The 14,537-nt window shown below is 46.0% G+C and overlaps 1 protein-coding gene across 5 annotated transcripts in view; it reads right to left on the reverse strand.

Moving 5' to 3' along the window:
• The window catches only part of COL8A1 (collagen type VIII alpha 1 chain), a 93,898-nt gene that overhangs the window by 3,659 nt on the left and 75,702 nt on the right, over positions 1-14,537 (reverse strand). For all 5 annotated transcript variants that reach the window (XM_030019970.1, XM_030019973.1, XM_030019972.1 and 2 more), the window contains one exon: positions 1,812-2,127. In XM_030019970.1, the coding sequence (XP_029875830.1) occupies positions 1,812-2,124 (313 nt within the window). In that variant the 5' untranslated portion in view covers positions 2,125-2,127. The remainder of the gene's footprint in view (positions 1-1,811; positions 2,128-14,537) is intronic.

Below are 14,537 nucleotides of genomic sequence, written 5' to 3' on the forward strand. Positions count from 1 at the left end.
GAAACACAAAGGCAGTTTTGAATTGAACGTGCTTGCTATGATGCCTCTTGGTTTTGTGGTAGGCAGGGAGGCAGAGCTGGCCAGTGAGTTACAGGTTGGTGTTTGGAACAAAGAGGATGTTCCTACTGTTTCACATACTCCAAATTTGCATGCATGTTTCTGTTTCCATAAAATAATTATTTTGCATCATATTTGCTTATTTTCTGCCATGCAAAAGCCATTTGCACTTTACTAGTGTTTTCCACCTATACAATCTTAAGCAGCAAAGTCTGCTTTTTGTCCCATATTGCTGTAGACTAACCTACTTTTAAGAGTTTTCGCAGGACACTGCTCAGTGCGGTGCTTGAGCAGCTGCTCAGTGCTCTCATGCTGTAGGAGGAGGTCTGGCATAAAAGTGCTTTTGCTGGAGGGGCTTACACTAGCAAGATCAATTAAAAAAGATTGTGTCAGTAAGAAGTTTGTATGTAGGTATGACCACATTTTCACCAAGGCTGTGGTTTCCACTACAATATTACTGGAAACCTACAGCCTTACCCAGCGTTGCTAAGCTCCCACAGGTTTTCGGTGCAGCCGTGTCTAGTTAGAGCTCTTCTAAACACTTCACAAAATGTTTTTATTGTCCAAACCCACGCTTTTGTGTATGTGACCACTTAGCATTGCAGGTCAGGGTGAGGGAGTTGCCACGTGGGAGTGGTTGTGCTGGGGTTGGTTGCCTTTCAAGCTGCAGGCTTTTTGTCTTAGGTGGAAAGTCTGCTTCTCTCTGGCTCTAAAATGGATAAAGAAATGAGAGGTTTGGGGGAAGGGGAGAGATGAGGTTTCAGGGCAAGAGAATTAACTGTTCTTTGGGAGGCAGAAACCCTCCCTCTCTGCACGTGTTGTGTTTTATGCACGTAGAAAACCTCCTTTGCTCACGAGATGGGTTGATTTTACAACAGCCAGTCGTGCTGGTTCAGACATTCCAAAAATAGGCCCTGAAATCTTCCATTTCCCTCTGAAGCCAGCGGAGGCTGTGGTTACGCTGAACCCGCAATAAGAGGAAGAGTTAACCAGCTTGTCTGAAGTCGCACAGACGCTCACTGTCCCCACAAGGGTTTTATGACACTGGGTGTTCCTGGTTGCTGTTTGTATTTTGAGACATTTTGTTGTTTTCGTAAACATCTTAATATTGTCCAGACTTCCTTTACTGAATACTGAAAGTGCTTGTATGTGCAGACTCACGCAGTAATGCCCTGCACCTTCAATGCCTCCATTATGCCCATAAATAACCTACAGAAAGAGGACTGTAGAGTCAGAAAAGCAATTGTATGTTTTTATCTGCAAACCTCTAAATCACAGGCTCTGGACAAATCCAGACAGAACTGTGATATTCCTGTAAATTCAAACCTTGGGGCTCTTAGCTCTTATTTTGTGTCCGGTCGCTGCAGTGAGAGTGGGAGCACCTCCAGGCAGGACCCTGGCCCATCCACCTGGGCCATCATTTGAAACCCCATCAGAGGGTTTTCTGCAGGCAGATGGGATTACAAGGTTTCTCCTAGCCTTCAGCAAGCACCCAAACAAACCTGGAGCCACCCAGGAGCCCGGAGGATGACTGTGGCCTTGCTCTGGTGACCCTGAGCTGCCCCACAGCTCACGTGAGCCCATTTGTCCACTGGTAGCCAGGTACCAACCTGGCCAGACTCTGGGGCACGTGGGTGCTGTGCCCAGCCTGCAGCAGCCTGCTCCCCATCTTCAGTCTCCCCCTCCCAGGCCAATGGTGCTGTGGGGCATCAGGCAGGACCGTGCAGGGGCGGCGAGGGACCTGCCGAGCTTACCTTTCTCTTTCTTGGGAGCCATGTCCTTGCCGAGCAGAGGCATCTGCGGGACCTCCTTCATGTACTGAGGCAGGTGGGGGTACTCTTTCCCGTACTGCATGTGGGGCACCTCCTTGCCCATGTGCTGCATCGGGATGCCTTCTTTGCCCAGCGGCATGTGAGGTACTTGTTGTCCAAGGGGTTGGTACTGGGGCACCTGGGGTGGCAGCTGCTTGATGCCATAGTAGACGCCGCCTTGAGCAGACCTCACCAGCTCTAGGTAAACAGTGACAGCCACTGCCAACAGCTGGACAGGGAAGAGCAGCATGGCCATCACCTGCGAAAAACACAACAAACCCCACAGTTGGCAGAAAATGTTTTTTTGTGTTGTGCATTTCCCATTAGGGCTGACCTGCTCTCATTTTCTGCGGCAATCTGGACCTAAAGCTCCGCAGACTGGCTCTGGTTTGTGTGTTGCCCTGGAGGACATCCTGCAGCAGGCCTGCACCTGGTTTATTGGAGGCTCTTGCTCAAATAGCACTATTATAGCAAAAGTCCTTATATGCATTTAGTTTTCTACTACCCCGCACACACCAGGCGGTGCCCTCTGTGGTTTCTCCATATGGAGACCCACTCCTTCCCATCCCCAAGCTGCCATGTGCCACTTTCTTGCTTGTGTCAGTGCCACGACACAAGGTTTGGGGAGCTCTGCTGCAAGCTCTGGCACAGGGGGAGAGCAGGCAGGGGCCTGTGAGGATCTCTGAACAGCTTTCTGCCCAAGGAAGCTAAATTATCCACACCCCTTCTGCTATGCTTTCCATAGCAATGAAAGCTCAGTTTCTGCAGCTTAAATCTGTGCCTAGGATTGTACCCCATGGCTGCAGAGTCCAGCGGCTCTCTCTCCGTTTCTATCACAGCTCCTTGCCAGCTCTCCTCCTAAGCTGCGCTCTGATCCTCTCAGCCTTCACCCAGAAGAACTGGGCCATCTAGGGGCTGTCTGGGCCATTGCTGCCTCCGGGCAGGATCAGCCAACCCAAGCCTTTCTCCAGGGATGTTAAACTATTTTCTAAAGGTCTCCCCCGCTGCAGACCCCGTCGCCTCCCCAGGCAGCCCGTCCCAGCACCTCACCAGCCCTGCTAACACAATGGAACAGGGTTGTTTTTTCTTTTTCTTCCTTATCAAAATATAAGCTTGGGACTTCTTGTCCCATCTGCTGTTGGCTTTCCTTTCTGCAGTAAGGGCATTACTAGCAGGTGAGCAGCAGATCAGGAACCGGGAACTCCCTAAACGAGTGCAAATTTGGGGGCAGCCTGAGGTAACAAGGAGAGTCTCCACGTGTTCCACTGTTTTGCAGTTTGTCTCACAACCAAGCCCAGTAGGCAAGTCCTGCTCTTTTCAAATGCAGGTGGCAATTGCCAGGCCTGATGGCTGTCCCCTCCCCGTCCCTGCTTTTCCACCATGCAAAGACACCTTGCACCCAACTGGGGCACCTGGGAAAGCCCCCACCACACACGCACGCTGGCAGAGCTTTGCCAAACTGCTCGTCAGGACTCACTCCCAGCAGCTGCTGAGCCCAGGTGTGGTGAGGGTGGCCCGAGGAGGCAGCGAGGGTTTTGTGCCACCTGCTTATTTTCTTGTCCTTCCCCCACAGCCTGGCTCGACATAGAGGACAAAAAAGCCCCTCAGTCCTCGGCAAAGGGGCTCAGCACCGTGCCCCCTGCGCCTTGGGAGGTATCTTTTGGAGGGAGAAGCTTTCCGCCTTTTCCTGCTGCGGCTGTTCCCTGCCTGGGAAATGCTGCTCGTGGGGCTGCAGCCGTGACTCCCCTGCGCAGGGTGATTCCGCAGCATGCGGGAGGACCCCCCTCGCTTGGAGGGCAGCGTGACCTGACGTGGGCTGGGACGTGTCCTCGCGGGGCCCTACAGAGACCTGGCTTCGGGCAGGCGAGGCCACTGCCGAGAGCCAGGGGAAAGTGTAAGAGGTACGTGGGGCTGGAGGGAGGAAATGTATTTATGGAGGAGAGGGCAGCAAGCGGCTGCGCTGGCCTCCTCTAATGCTGCATAGTGTACAGTAGGCTTCTAAAATGGGCCTGTAAATAATTTGGGAGGGTGGGACTTTGCAACACATCCGCGAGGGACTCATGCCCAGTGGGCAGAGTGTGTGAGTGGGCTGCAGGGTGGCTGTGAAACTTGCTGAGCACAGGGAGCGGGTCAGTGGCACCGCAGGCGTCGAACCCTGGAGTCACAACTTGCGTTTTCCCCACTCACTGCTATACCGCTCGGCTTGAGCAAAGGGTGGGCTGGCATGGACCGTCCCAGAGAAACTGCTGCTCTCGCTGCTCTGTGCTGTGGTGGAGGTTATTGACCAGGTGGCAACATCGGGTAGCACTTAGTTCTTACGTTTTACTCGTGCTCAAAGTTCTCCACTCAGTCTGCGTTAGCAAAGCACCTGGAGAAATACTCGCTGCTCTTTTAGAACATTTCTCCTTCATTTTGTTGTATGAGCTCTCAATGGAAATTAGTGTATCATCATTACTGATGGCGTAAATTTAAAATTGTGTAGTTGAAACAACCAGGAGAAGGTTAATATTTTCAATAATGATCCTAAATAGAAAAATGAACTAGAGAAAAGATGGAACTATGCGTTAACAGCAAACCAGACCATTTAAGAAAATGACATATTAGTGAATAAACACTAGATGGAGCATATGTTGCACAGCTGAATTTCTACAGTCACTTTCTCTCCCAGGAATTTAAGGTCTTGGATATAACCAGCTGCCATGTGGCAAAAAAAACCAGAGCCAAGATGTACAGGAGTTTGTAAGTGTAGCTAAAGCCCAAGCACAGTTGCTCATCCTTGTTCAGCAAAGCATTTCAGCAAATGCTTCATCTCCAGTGAGTTGAATGTGGCTTTTAGCCCACGGCTGGCGGCTTTGCTGTGACCTAAAGGATTAGGGCCTTGAGGACACGGTATTTCTGCTTTAAGCTTAATGGCACTGGACTGCGAGGACAGCCTGTGTGGGGTCAGTTACCGTGGCTCAGCTGGGACGTGGTAACTTACTAACCTGCTGCAGCTTCATCTGGGCACATAGACCCCAAGCAGCCTTGGGTTTTTTTTTTTGGGGGGGGGGGGGGGGGGGGTACCCCCAGTCTTGTCTCTGTTGGCCTTTCTGTTTCTTTCTGTACCATAGCAAGTAACTGGCTGCAGCTTTGGCTCTCTGTAGCTGAGTAGGGTAACACCTGCCTCAGTTTGCAGGGAAATATCCCGGCTACTGGAAAACTTGCAACATTCTGTGCATCTCTCCCAAATGAAAAGCATTGCCTGTATGAAGAGGGAAATGCAGTGAAACCTTTTAAAAAAACATTAGAAGATACTGGATGATTTAGGACTGTTGTTGAAACCTACAAGTATGAAGGGCGGGGTGGATTTTGAAGAATGAGGTTATTAAATTAACTTCTTGGCTACTTTGTTGTTCTGGTGGCCAGTTTTGGGGTTTTGTTTTTTTAAAGAGATAACCTCGGTGGAATAAGTGGAGAGGGAAATAGGTAAAATTCCTTTGGATGTGATTTTTCTCCTTGTTGTTATTACAAAACATGGGCTTTGTGTGCGAGTGGGAGCTATTTGAAATAATTGGAAAAAATTTCCTACGGGGAGACACAAGCCTGCCCGCAGCTCAGGGTGAACTTGACCTCCCGCTGCTTGTGCTGAGCTCCCTCGGCCCTGCTGAGCATCACGCGATGCACCTGCATTTGACAGTCGTGACCACACAGCACAGGAGATGTTTTTGTGTGTGCATGTGGAAGTTTCGAGGGAGATCAGGCAAGACTTCTAGAGATAGGAAGGCTCCAGAAAATGAGGTGATCTCACTACATCTGTGTTTCTTTAGTGTTTTTTGACTCATCCTAACCAAAACAGTGTGGCCTGGAAATGACAAATTGCTTCTCATCTATTGATTTTGGCTGGGGCTGGTGCCTGTGACTAGCTGAGGTGGAAGGTGGGGGTTTTTTACTGAACAACCTCAGGCTGGATGGGACTTGGCCAATACCTTTGTGGGAGGAGGTCAGAGCCTCCCTGGCAGCCTCATGTGAGCTGTCTGGGTCTTGGGATCTGCTGCAGGTACTTGGGAAGTGGCCTGTATTCAGCACGGGCCTTATGGCTCATCTCTCCCCCTGCTCCCAAAGGAAGGAGGGATCTGACAAAATTAGTCTTGAAGAGAAATGTGGCAGAGTCGTGTGTGCGACTGCTGCTGCTCACTGCCTCCCGCCAGTGGGTCCAACTGGATTATCACTATCGGATACCTATGTCACTATAAGGCAAGCCTGCCCTGAAGCATGAGGGATGCCTGGGATAGTTTTTCAGTGTTTCAGCTCACTGCCTGTCTCATCCTACTCACCTTCTCTAAAAAGTTATTTATGTACTGACAGAGGGAGAAGTTGAAGGTCCTTTTTCTGCCCTGCAGTTTTTTTCTGAATGCCTGGGTGCACAGCTCTCATTGTTTGAAGACCTTGCTAGGAAACCACCAGCATCTTTAAATGCCTGAAAGCTACTGAAAATCTTGCTCTCGTTTTTTGAAAGAAGCGTATAGATCCTAAATGTTGGACAGGTCCTCCAGAACTTGGGAACAGCAAAAGGAGACTTTCCCAGCAGTGACAGGACTTAAGGAAAATACCAGAGTGAGGAGGAGAAAAATCTGTGCTGAAGATGCAGCCAAAGTGTAAGACTTCCCACACCCTTCACTCAAATCCCAGCAATTTAAGGATCATCTCCAAACACATTCGTGTAATGCGATCTGACATGCTTTCAAAGGTGTCCGTCAGTGGAGCAGTAAGCTGGCTTTGACGTGGGATTTTCCTGGGTTTCTGTCAGAAAGCAATGGGAATGTGTCTACATATTTATGGCAGGTAAATCAGTGCATGCGTGTACCTTTAGAGAAGCCAAAGGCTTGGAGAAAGCTGAGTTTTACCTTAACTGTTTGAATGTCTGAAGGAAGATGGAGGAGAAGCAACTGTGCCTTCATAGAGTGTGATGTGTCATTTTGCACCAGTCTTTCAGATTAAGACACAATAAATGTTTTGCTTTACCTAGGGTGGGGCAAGCCACTCGAGGGCAAAGGAACATTATTCTAAACCCCAGTGTTCAGCTGCTTGTGTGTGAACGTGTGTGGTTGGCTCTGTGGGTGAGAGAGATTCCCTGAAAAACACATTTTTACAGGCAAAGCTCAAGTGAGAACATTTCTCAATAACCTCTTTGGTAGAGCTGTTCTCCTGAGAAAACTAGAAAGGACCTTCCTCTGGCTATTTGCATTTGTCAGTAGAAACCAAAGACAAAACAAAATGTACTAGCAGTCATAATTCTTAAATTGGTGTGAAGAAATAATGGCTGGTTTAGCCTAATTGTGTAAAGAATGTATGGAAAGAGTGATGCCTGTCCACGTGGGACTTGAAATCATAGGTGGTCTTGCAAAGGGTGGAAGCCAGACCCCTGTAAGAACCAACAAAATCGAGAAGTGATCACTCTGCAACCAATTTGGGGGTTAACTGAAATTTACCCATGTCTCAGAACCTCTAAGATACTCACCCAGAGACTAGCCCGATGGACTTAATGTACCACGCATTACTTTTGAACTGCTGTATTTCCCAAAGAGGCCTAAGGCATGAGGAGGTCTTGGTGACCTGAACTCTTATGCCCTGAGGTCCCTTCCACAGGGGCTGCCTAAAGCTGCAGGGACCCGTTCCCTGCTGCAGTGAGGGGATGGACTTGCTCAGGTTTCCACATTGAAAATGACTGCTGCAAAACTCTCAAAATAAAAATCCTGGTGACTCTGGAGATCTTTTTGCCTAGAAGAGTCCTACTAAAAAATGTTTGATGCTGAAAAGATTAATTCTGTAGGATGTTTTTGACTCGAGATCAAAAGTGGTTAGGAACATGGCTACTTTTGGAATAACCCTGATAACTGATCATATTACCAAGTATCTACAACGGTGTATCCAGGGATGGCTCTGCTCTTGGGGACAGGGGGGTCCAATCCCACGGGAACATTATAAACCTCGCTAAAGTCTCTCGGTCATATAGAGACACGCAGGGACAGCATAATGCAATGGAAATGGCAAATAATGTGTTACCATGCGCAAGGAGTAACACCGCTGTGTTGCAGAGAGCTGGTGGGTTAGGTGCACAGTAGCCCTCCGTAGGGAGTTAGTTCCCTGGCTGTCCCCCAGCTTGTAGGCAGAGGTACGTGGCAGCTCATGCAGAATCAAAGAAGGGCTTGTAAGAGAAAGCTACAAAGTCTTCACAAGGCGATAACCATTTTTTCTTCTGTTTTCATTTTTAGTGTTACTTTGGTAACAATCTGTACTGTTCCTGTTTTGTACAATACGGTTCCCTTAAATCGCCGGGTTATATGTGCAAGCGTATATGTTTTTGTTAAGGTTCTCACCGCCTGAAAAGCATTAGATTAATCACTGGGCATATAAATTTTTTTTTGGCACTTGTAAACTAATTCTGTTAGCCAGCTCTCTTTCTTCTAAGAAATTTTAGCCCAAAATGAGAAGACCAGCTATCAAGGCCTTAGTTCTGTAGTCACTCAGCACCAGTGGATAGTTGGGGTGACTTCAAGTGGGGGATGTCTTTAGATGTGAAAAGGCAAGCAAATGCTGATTATTGTTGTCAGCAGCAGTGCTGTGATGTGTAAGTGACTTGAGCAGTGATCTTCCTAGCATGTTGTTGTTCACGGTTTTCAAAGACACTATTTAAAAAATTAATCTCAGCTAAAATTAGTCTCTGGATAATTAAACTCCTTTGAGGACTAACTTGTCAGTCAGTGAGTACTTTCTGACAGGATCTGAGGATACCCTGTACAGCACAGAGACTGAATTTTAGTGGGAACTCATATTTTCAGGGGCAGGAAAAACCGACAACCTTCTGCTTGCCAAATAATTTTGTATTTACTCAGAGCTTAGGGTGCCATTTAATACACACTTCACCACTCAAATATAAAGCACTCTTCTGCCTTTCTGTGCTAAACAAGGTTTTATGTAATTCAGACAGATGTTTTCAAATTTGCAATCAAACTAATTAAACTCAGTCTGGGGGGTTTCTTTCTGAAAGTTCAGTCATACTCCACATAAAAACAGGGAGTGAAGGCAACCAAATGCAACTTGGCACAGATTTCCTCTGAAAGCAAACCAGTTTCGTAACACAAATTAAGACTAGCTATACTGATTTAATCTTATTTTCAGCAGTAAAGAGCAGGAGGACGGTAAGGGAGAGCGCAGCCCCTTTGCGAGGGCTCAGCCATGCCGTTGGCAGGAGACGGTTGCTCCGTGCCCAACTTCAGCCCAAGCAGTTTTGGGGTCCCACATCACTTTACTTTTAAGGGTGCCTCCAGCTTCATTGAAGGTGATACCTGTTTCTTGAGTAGGCAAAGAGTTTACCTTGCTAAAGAGGGCCTGTGCATTCGGTAGGGAGGAAAGTAGGATTTATGGTAAATGTAATCCTGCCTTCTTGCCTCTTGTGAAACTCTCCCAAAGAGATCAAGTGTTTTTTTTTTTTTTTTTTTTCCCCTCCCTCCTTTTCACTGTCCCCTCCAAGGAAACAAAGTAGTGTTGAGTGTCTGTGTTCAGTTTAGATTACCAAGAAACAGCTATTGTTTGGTACGTTAAAAATAAATTAAATCATATTTTGCTCAAGGTCTAACAACTGCGTCTGATTATCATGTGGTATTTACTAAATCTAAGACAGTCATAACAAGGATTGTCATAATAAACATTTTAAAATGCACACATGTATAAACCTGCTGATAATAAGGAATATTCAACATGTGGCAGATGCCTATTTCTATTTTTTTTTTTAAATCAAAATGATGCCTACAGTTGCTTTCTTAGAGAAGTGTGAAAAACATCTAAATAAATGGCTTCATCTTAAAAACTGATAATCATCTATAAGCTATCTTTGGCTTCAGTGGTAATTATATGATCTTTTCTTGCAATGCCTGGGGAGATCTGTGTTTATCCATTTGTAAATCCATTTCCAAAGACAAAGCAACTGCCTCTGCTCCAATCTTTTTGCAATACATTCATGCGTGTGCTCAGTCTGGATGGTCACCCAGCTCTCTGTATGAAAATGGCACCCTTGGACTTCCTCTGTTTCTTACTTCCAAACAGTGTATATTTGCGTGTGTGTCTGTATCTATATATATATAGGAAAATAGTTGTCTGTGTGCAGGTATTTATGTGTGCATATATGTGAAAACACACATCCTGGGACTGGAAGCAGCCATGGTGAGAAGGAGAAATTAGGCCATGCAGGCATAATTATGTTGCCTTTAGTCTTCTCCCCATGCCTAGTCTGCTGCAAGCCTACCTACATGGGTCTGGATAGGCATGTCCATCTCTCTCTTCAAATCTGGACGTGATTAGATTGGCATCTTCACAACCCCTAATTCCCAGGCACAGGGTTCTGCCGACTCAATGCAAACATGAAGCTCACAATTTACGATGGTATTCAGATGCCTGGTGCTAGTAATTGGTTTCCAGGGGAGTTAGTCTCTTGCGTGTCTTTGAGGATCTGGCCCAGAAGCTGTTTGCTGGAAAATGCCTGAAAGCTACTTGCAGTCAGATGGCAGGGAGCTGTGACAAGGATCAGCAAGCTGGGCATTGCTTTTCGGGTGACCACAGTCCCCGGGGATGCAGCTCTCTTGCGTGGTGGCGTGTACTTGTTTGCACGAATCGGTGTCTGACCTCGGGGTGGGGAGGAAGGACCAACGTGGGGGAATGTTCGCAGAAAAGCATGCGACTTTAATTACAGGATTAGAATTAATTATAGGTAGGATTTAGCAAATACCTGCCTTTGAATACATTTTCCTGTTCTCTGCCATACGGCATGTGCTTGAATCCTCTGCCTAATGCTCTCTCTTCTGGGCAGTTTGCCTACAGTCTTGGTGGCAGGCAGCTTTGATGGAGACACTTAAGCGACTGCCCCTAGCTCCCTGTTCAGCGACTGGCTGCGCGAGGCACATAAACCCAGACCCGATAATGTGGAACACACAAAGTGATCAAAGCATAGAGCTGCCTCCCTGCTTATCAACACGTAATCGCCCTCCTGGCACGGAGCCCAGGACTGGCAGCCGATGCGTCCAAGCACAGACTGTTTGTTCAACGTGGGAACTGGACTGAGGGCTCCTTCTCTGAAGCGGTGGTGCTACCGGTCGCTGCAGAAGGAGCTCCCCGAGGGGCACAGGCACTGACACCGTCCAAGGAATTTGCCTTATCAGATGTAACGGGTTTGCTGTGCGCAGCCCACTGGCAACAAGGTTGGTTTTCATGGAAGTGTTTTTATAGTCAACTGACCGTCTCCTGGGGCATTGTTAGTTTGGGGATTGTTTTGGCAAAAATGCTTCACATCTACTGCCAGTCCCCTACGCCCAAATAAATGCGAAGACAAACAACCGGAGATGTGCTTCAGACTGAAGTGCTTGATCCAGTAGGCTGAACTTTGAGGTGTTGATAATGAGCTATGGTGATTACTGGTTGCAAAACAGTGTGGACAGGGAACTACAGGCTTTCTTTGGAAACCTCCCTTCTCAGCTGTCACTCATCACTCTTGGGCATAATTCTGCCCTGAGATAGGTTGTGCTGACTGCATGCAGTAGAAGCCTCCCAAATTTTCATGGTACAATTGTTTGCGTGTTATTGTGGTACAATGGTTTGTAAAGTGTATCACAGCATTTTACTATTTTAATCCAAAGCAATGCCTCTAGCAGTGCTGCTGTGAATTATACTCACTGCTGAAAGTGTAAAAAGTTTCCATTTTGCTACCTCTTGGTTCAGCCAGCTACAGCTTTATGAACAAGCTACACACTAGCAACTGGCTCTAAATGACAAGTGAATAATCTGCACAGTTTAGTGTTAAGCTTGTTCATCAGTGAAATGCTCCATCTTACCAGATGTATGGGAGTAGACAAAAGTGAGGGAAGATGACTATCTCTTTCTGTAGCAATTAATAAAATCAAATGTATCCTGAATCTTCACCCAAATACTCACAAGTGGCAGAGAGTCTTATTCTGAAGGACATCTACCAGTTTTACTGCTCAGAGAACTCTTAGTTCCTCACTTGATTAATCAATATTGTACTAAAAGCAGAAAAAATAAAATACATTCTTTGTGAAGGTGTGTTGAGTCCTAAAAGATACACAAAAGATCAACTCGAGCTATATATATTTTATTCTAACACAGCTTGGTTTAAGGTTTTCTTTCAAGTGTCTGGGAAGAATGCTTAGAGGGGGATCATTGTGTGAATTAGTAGATCTCAATACCTTTAGGAAAGCTTAGATGTGTATGCAAAAATCCCGTTCGTTAACATCCGCAAGACACAAATAGGTGCTAGAGTGTGTATTTTTCTTAAACACTTCCCAAGAAGTGGCAATAGAAAGGAAAATCCTGATTATAAAAGTGCTGTTGGTAATGACAATGACTGATTGTTACAGATGTCGCAGGGAAGATAACCTGTCTTTTTATTAGATTAAACATGTAAAGCAGTCGAGGTGTCTGCAGATGTAATATTCTTGTAGGCTTGACTTTTGAGATTAGCTAAGCTATGGTTGGTGCCAAACCTGAGAAGACCAGGGAAAAGTGGCCAGAAACTGCTCTTGTGCTTCTCTTGATCCTGAGGCTGTAGTAAGTGCTGTTTCTATTGCTGGTGCTTCTTGAAGTCTGACTTGCCTTTCATGGCCTGTGGGCCACCTGCAGGCTCCCTGCCGTGGTGTGATGTCCTGCCATGCCACAGCCACTGTCATCTATCTTCATTTTGGGGGTAAAAAGGCTGCACTGTGTCCTGGGTGGATAGAGCCCAGCCGCAGCTTTAGGAAAGGCAGGTATCTGTCTCCGTTCCTACTGAGGTCCGGCCGGTGCTCTGCAGTGGGGCATTCTCGGGGGGCGAGGGCTCCTGGCACCTCTTGGATACCTGAGGCAAGCAGGACTGGCCCTTTGGAAAGGGTTAAGTTTTAGCCTCTTCATTATCAGTGATTAAGCAGGGACTTCTCTGAGGTTTAGAACTATATTTCCCCTCCTCTTCCCTCCTCTTTTTAGCACTGCACACATACTGATTAAGTGCTTTACAGTGATCTAGATGGGAGCCATTAACCCCTAACAAGGCATCAAGATCATGAAATCTCATTAAGAAAGAGTCTAATTCTGGGTGCACTGGTTCTGGTTATAGAGACAGTGTTTCATGTGCCCCTTCATAGTGATCATACTCTAGCCTTTGCAACCCGGACAGCGTTTACTTTAACAGTCCCTGGAGTTCTTGAAATATAAAGCAAGAAATCTGTGCGGGACTCTGAAGTACTTGGCCTGATCTTAATTTGAAACAATTTACTGTCCTCTGTGACTCCTGTTGCAATCCTGTGGCCTTGCGCGTTGCCTTCTTGCCATAAAATCTGCTTGATTGCCTCTTTCTGAAACTGGCACAGCATAGCATTTCTGTTCCTTGTCTCACTTTGATGGCGTACAAAATGTGTTTTCTTGGCTCTTGCCCTTATGCTGCTTCATGACTTTTTTTTTTTTTTTTTTAATAAAAGCAAAAGGCTTTGGAGGCTCTATTTTGGAGATAAATTGTTACCACTTACAGTATTTCCGTTCACTGTGCTCTGACGAGCCTGTTGAGAGAAAGCACAGCTTCTCTCTCCTTTATTTTTATTTGCTGTGTTCTAACTTTGCAGCTCCTCAGAACCCTGAAGTTCCAGTCCAAGGGAGATATGAAAAAAATAACAAATGTCTGTAAAATATCTTTCTTGAAAAAAAACTCCTGTCTCTCAAACAATTTTTATTGGAAGGTTATTTGCCACTAAAAAGATTTCTGCCCTTTGCATGCTTCTCCTACCTTTGCTCAAACAGTGGAAGAAATGATCTTGCCTTAGAAGTTTAAACATACTAGACTACTCCACCCAGATAGAAATCAGGAGGATGTTTTAAAATTATTTAGCAACAGTTATTTTCCTATTTTATTATAAAATATTGCAGATATCATAATATTTGTTAGGATGTGCTGATCTTAGGCATGACCTGACACTGTTCTATTCACAAAAATCAAGCAGATATTATCTCACGATCCTATTTCCTAAACGGGTAGATTTTATTTTTTATGCTACTTTTCTTGATAAAGACTAAGATGACAATAACCAAAACTAAACACTCATTTGGTTAAAAAGGTTTCATAACTGGGCTTTTAATTTTTATAAAAGACCCTTTGTTCTCTGGGTCATATCTATGGGCAAACACGAAGTTGGAAGTTGCTAGATGGTTGCCAGTAGATGTACCAATGTACATCTCTTCATAATCTGGCACTTGGCTGCAATCACCACCAAAAACTGTAGTGTACTCCTCTACACTGCCACCATGGCTGAACTGCACACATACATCCCTGTGTCATGACAGACAGATCTGCCCATAAAGACCTTCTGCCTTTTCCTCCTGTGCAGTAGGGAAGAAATGCTTCTTACTCAAGTCTACTTCAACACATAACCGCTTGACTAATCAATGGGCAGAGAGACAAAGATTGAAATCATTGTTACTTGTTAACAAGTGTAACATGTACAGGCCTACACAGATGCCACTCTCTTCCCACTCTACAAGTGCAGAAATAAGGGTAGCATGACACCACCAAAAAAACTTTCAACCTGAGTTGTGAAATACTCCCCGCAGGTTTGATTCAGTGAATACTTGTAGGAAATGTTTGTCACGTCTCTCAAAAGC

This window comes from Aquila chrysaetos, chromosome 7 (assembly GCF_900496995.4).
Source record: "Aquila chrysaetos chrysaetos chromosome 7, bAquChr1.4, whole genome shotgun sequence".
NCBI classification, from domain to species: domain Eukaryota; kingdom Metazoa; phylum Chordata; class Aves; order Accipitriformes; family Accipitridae; genus Aquila; species Aquila chrysaetos.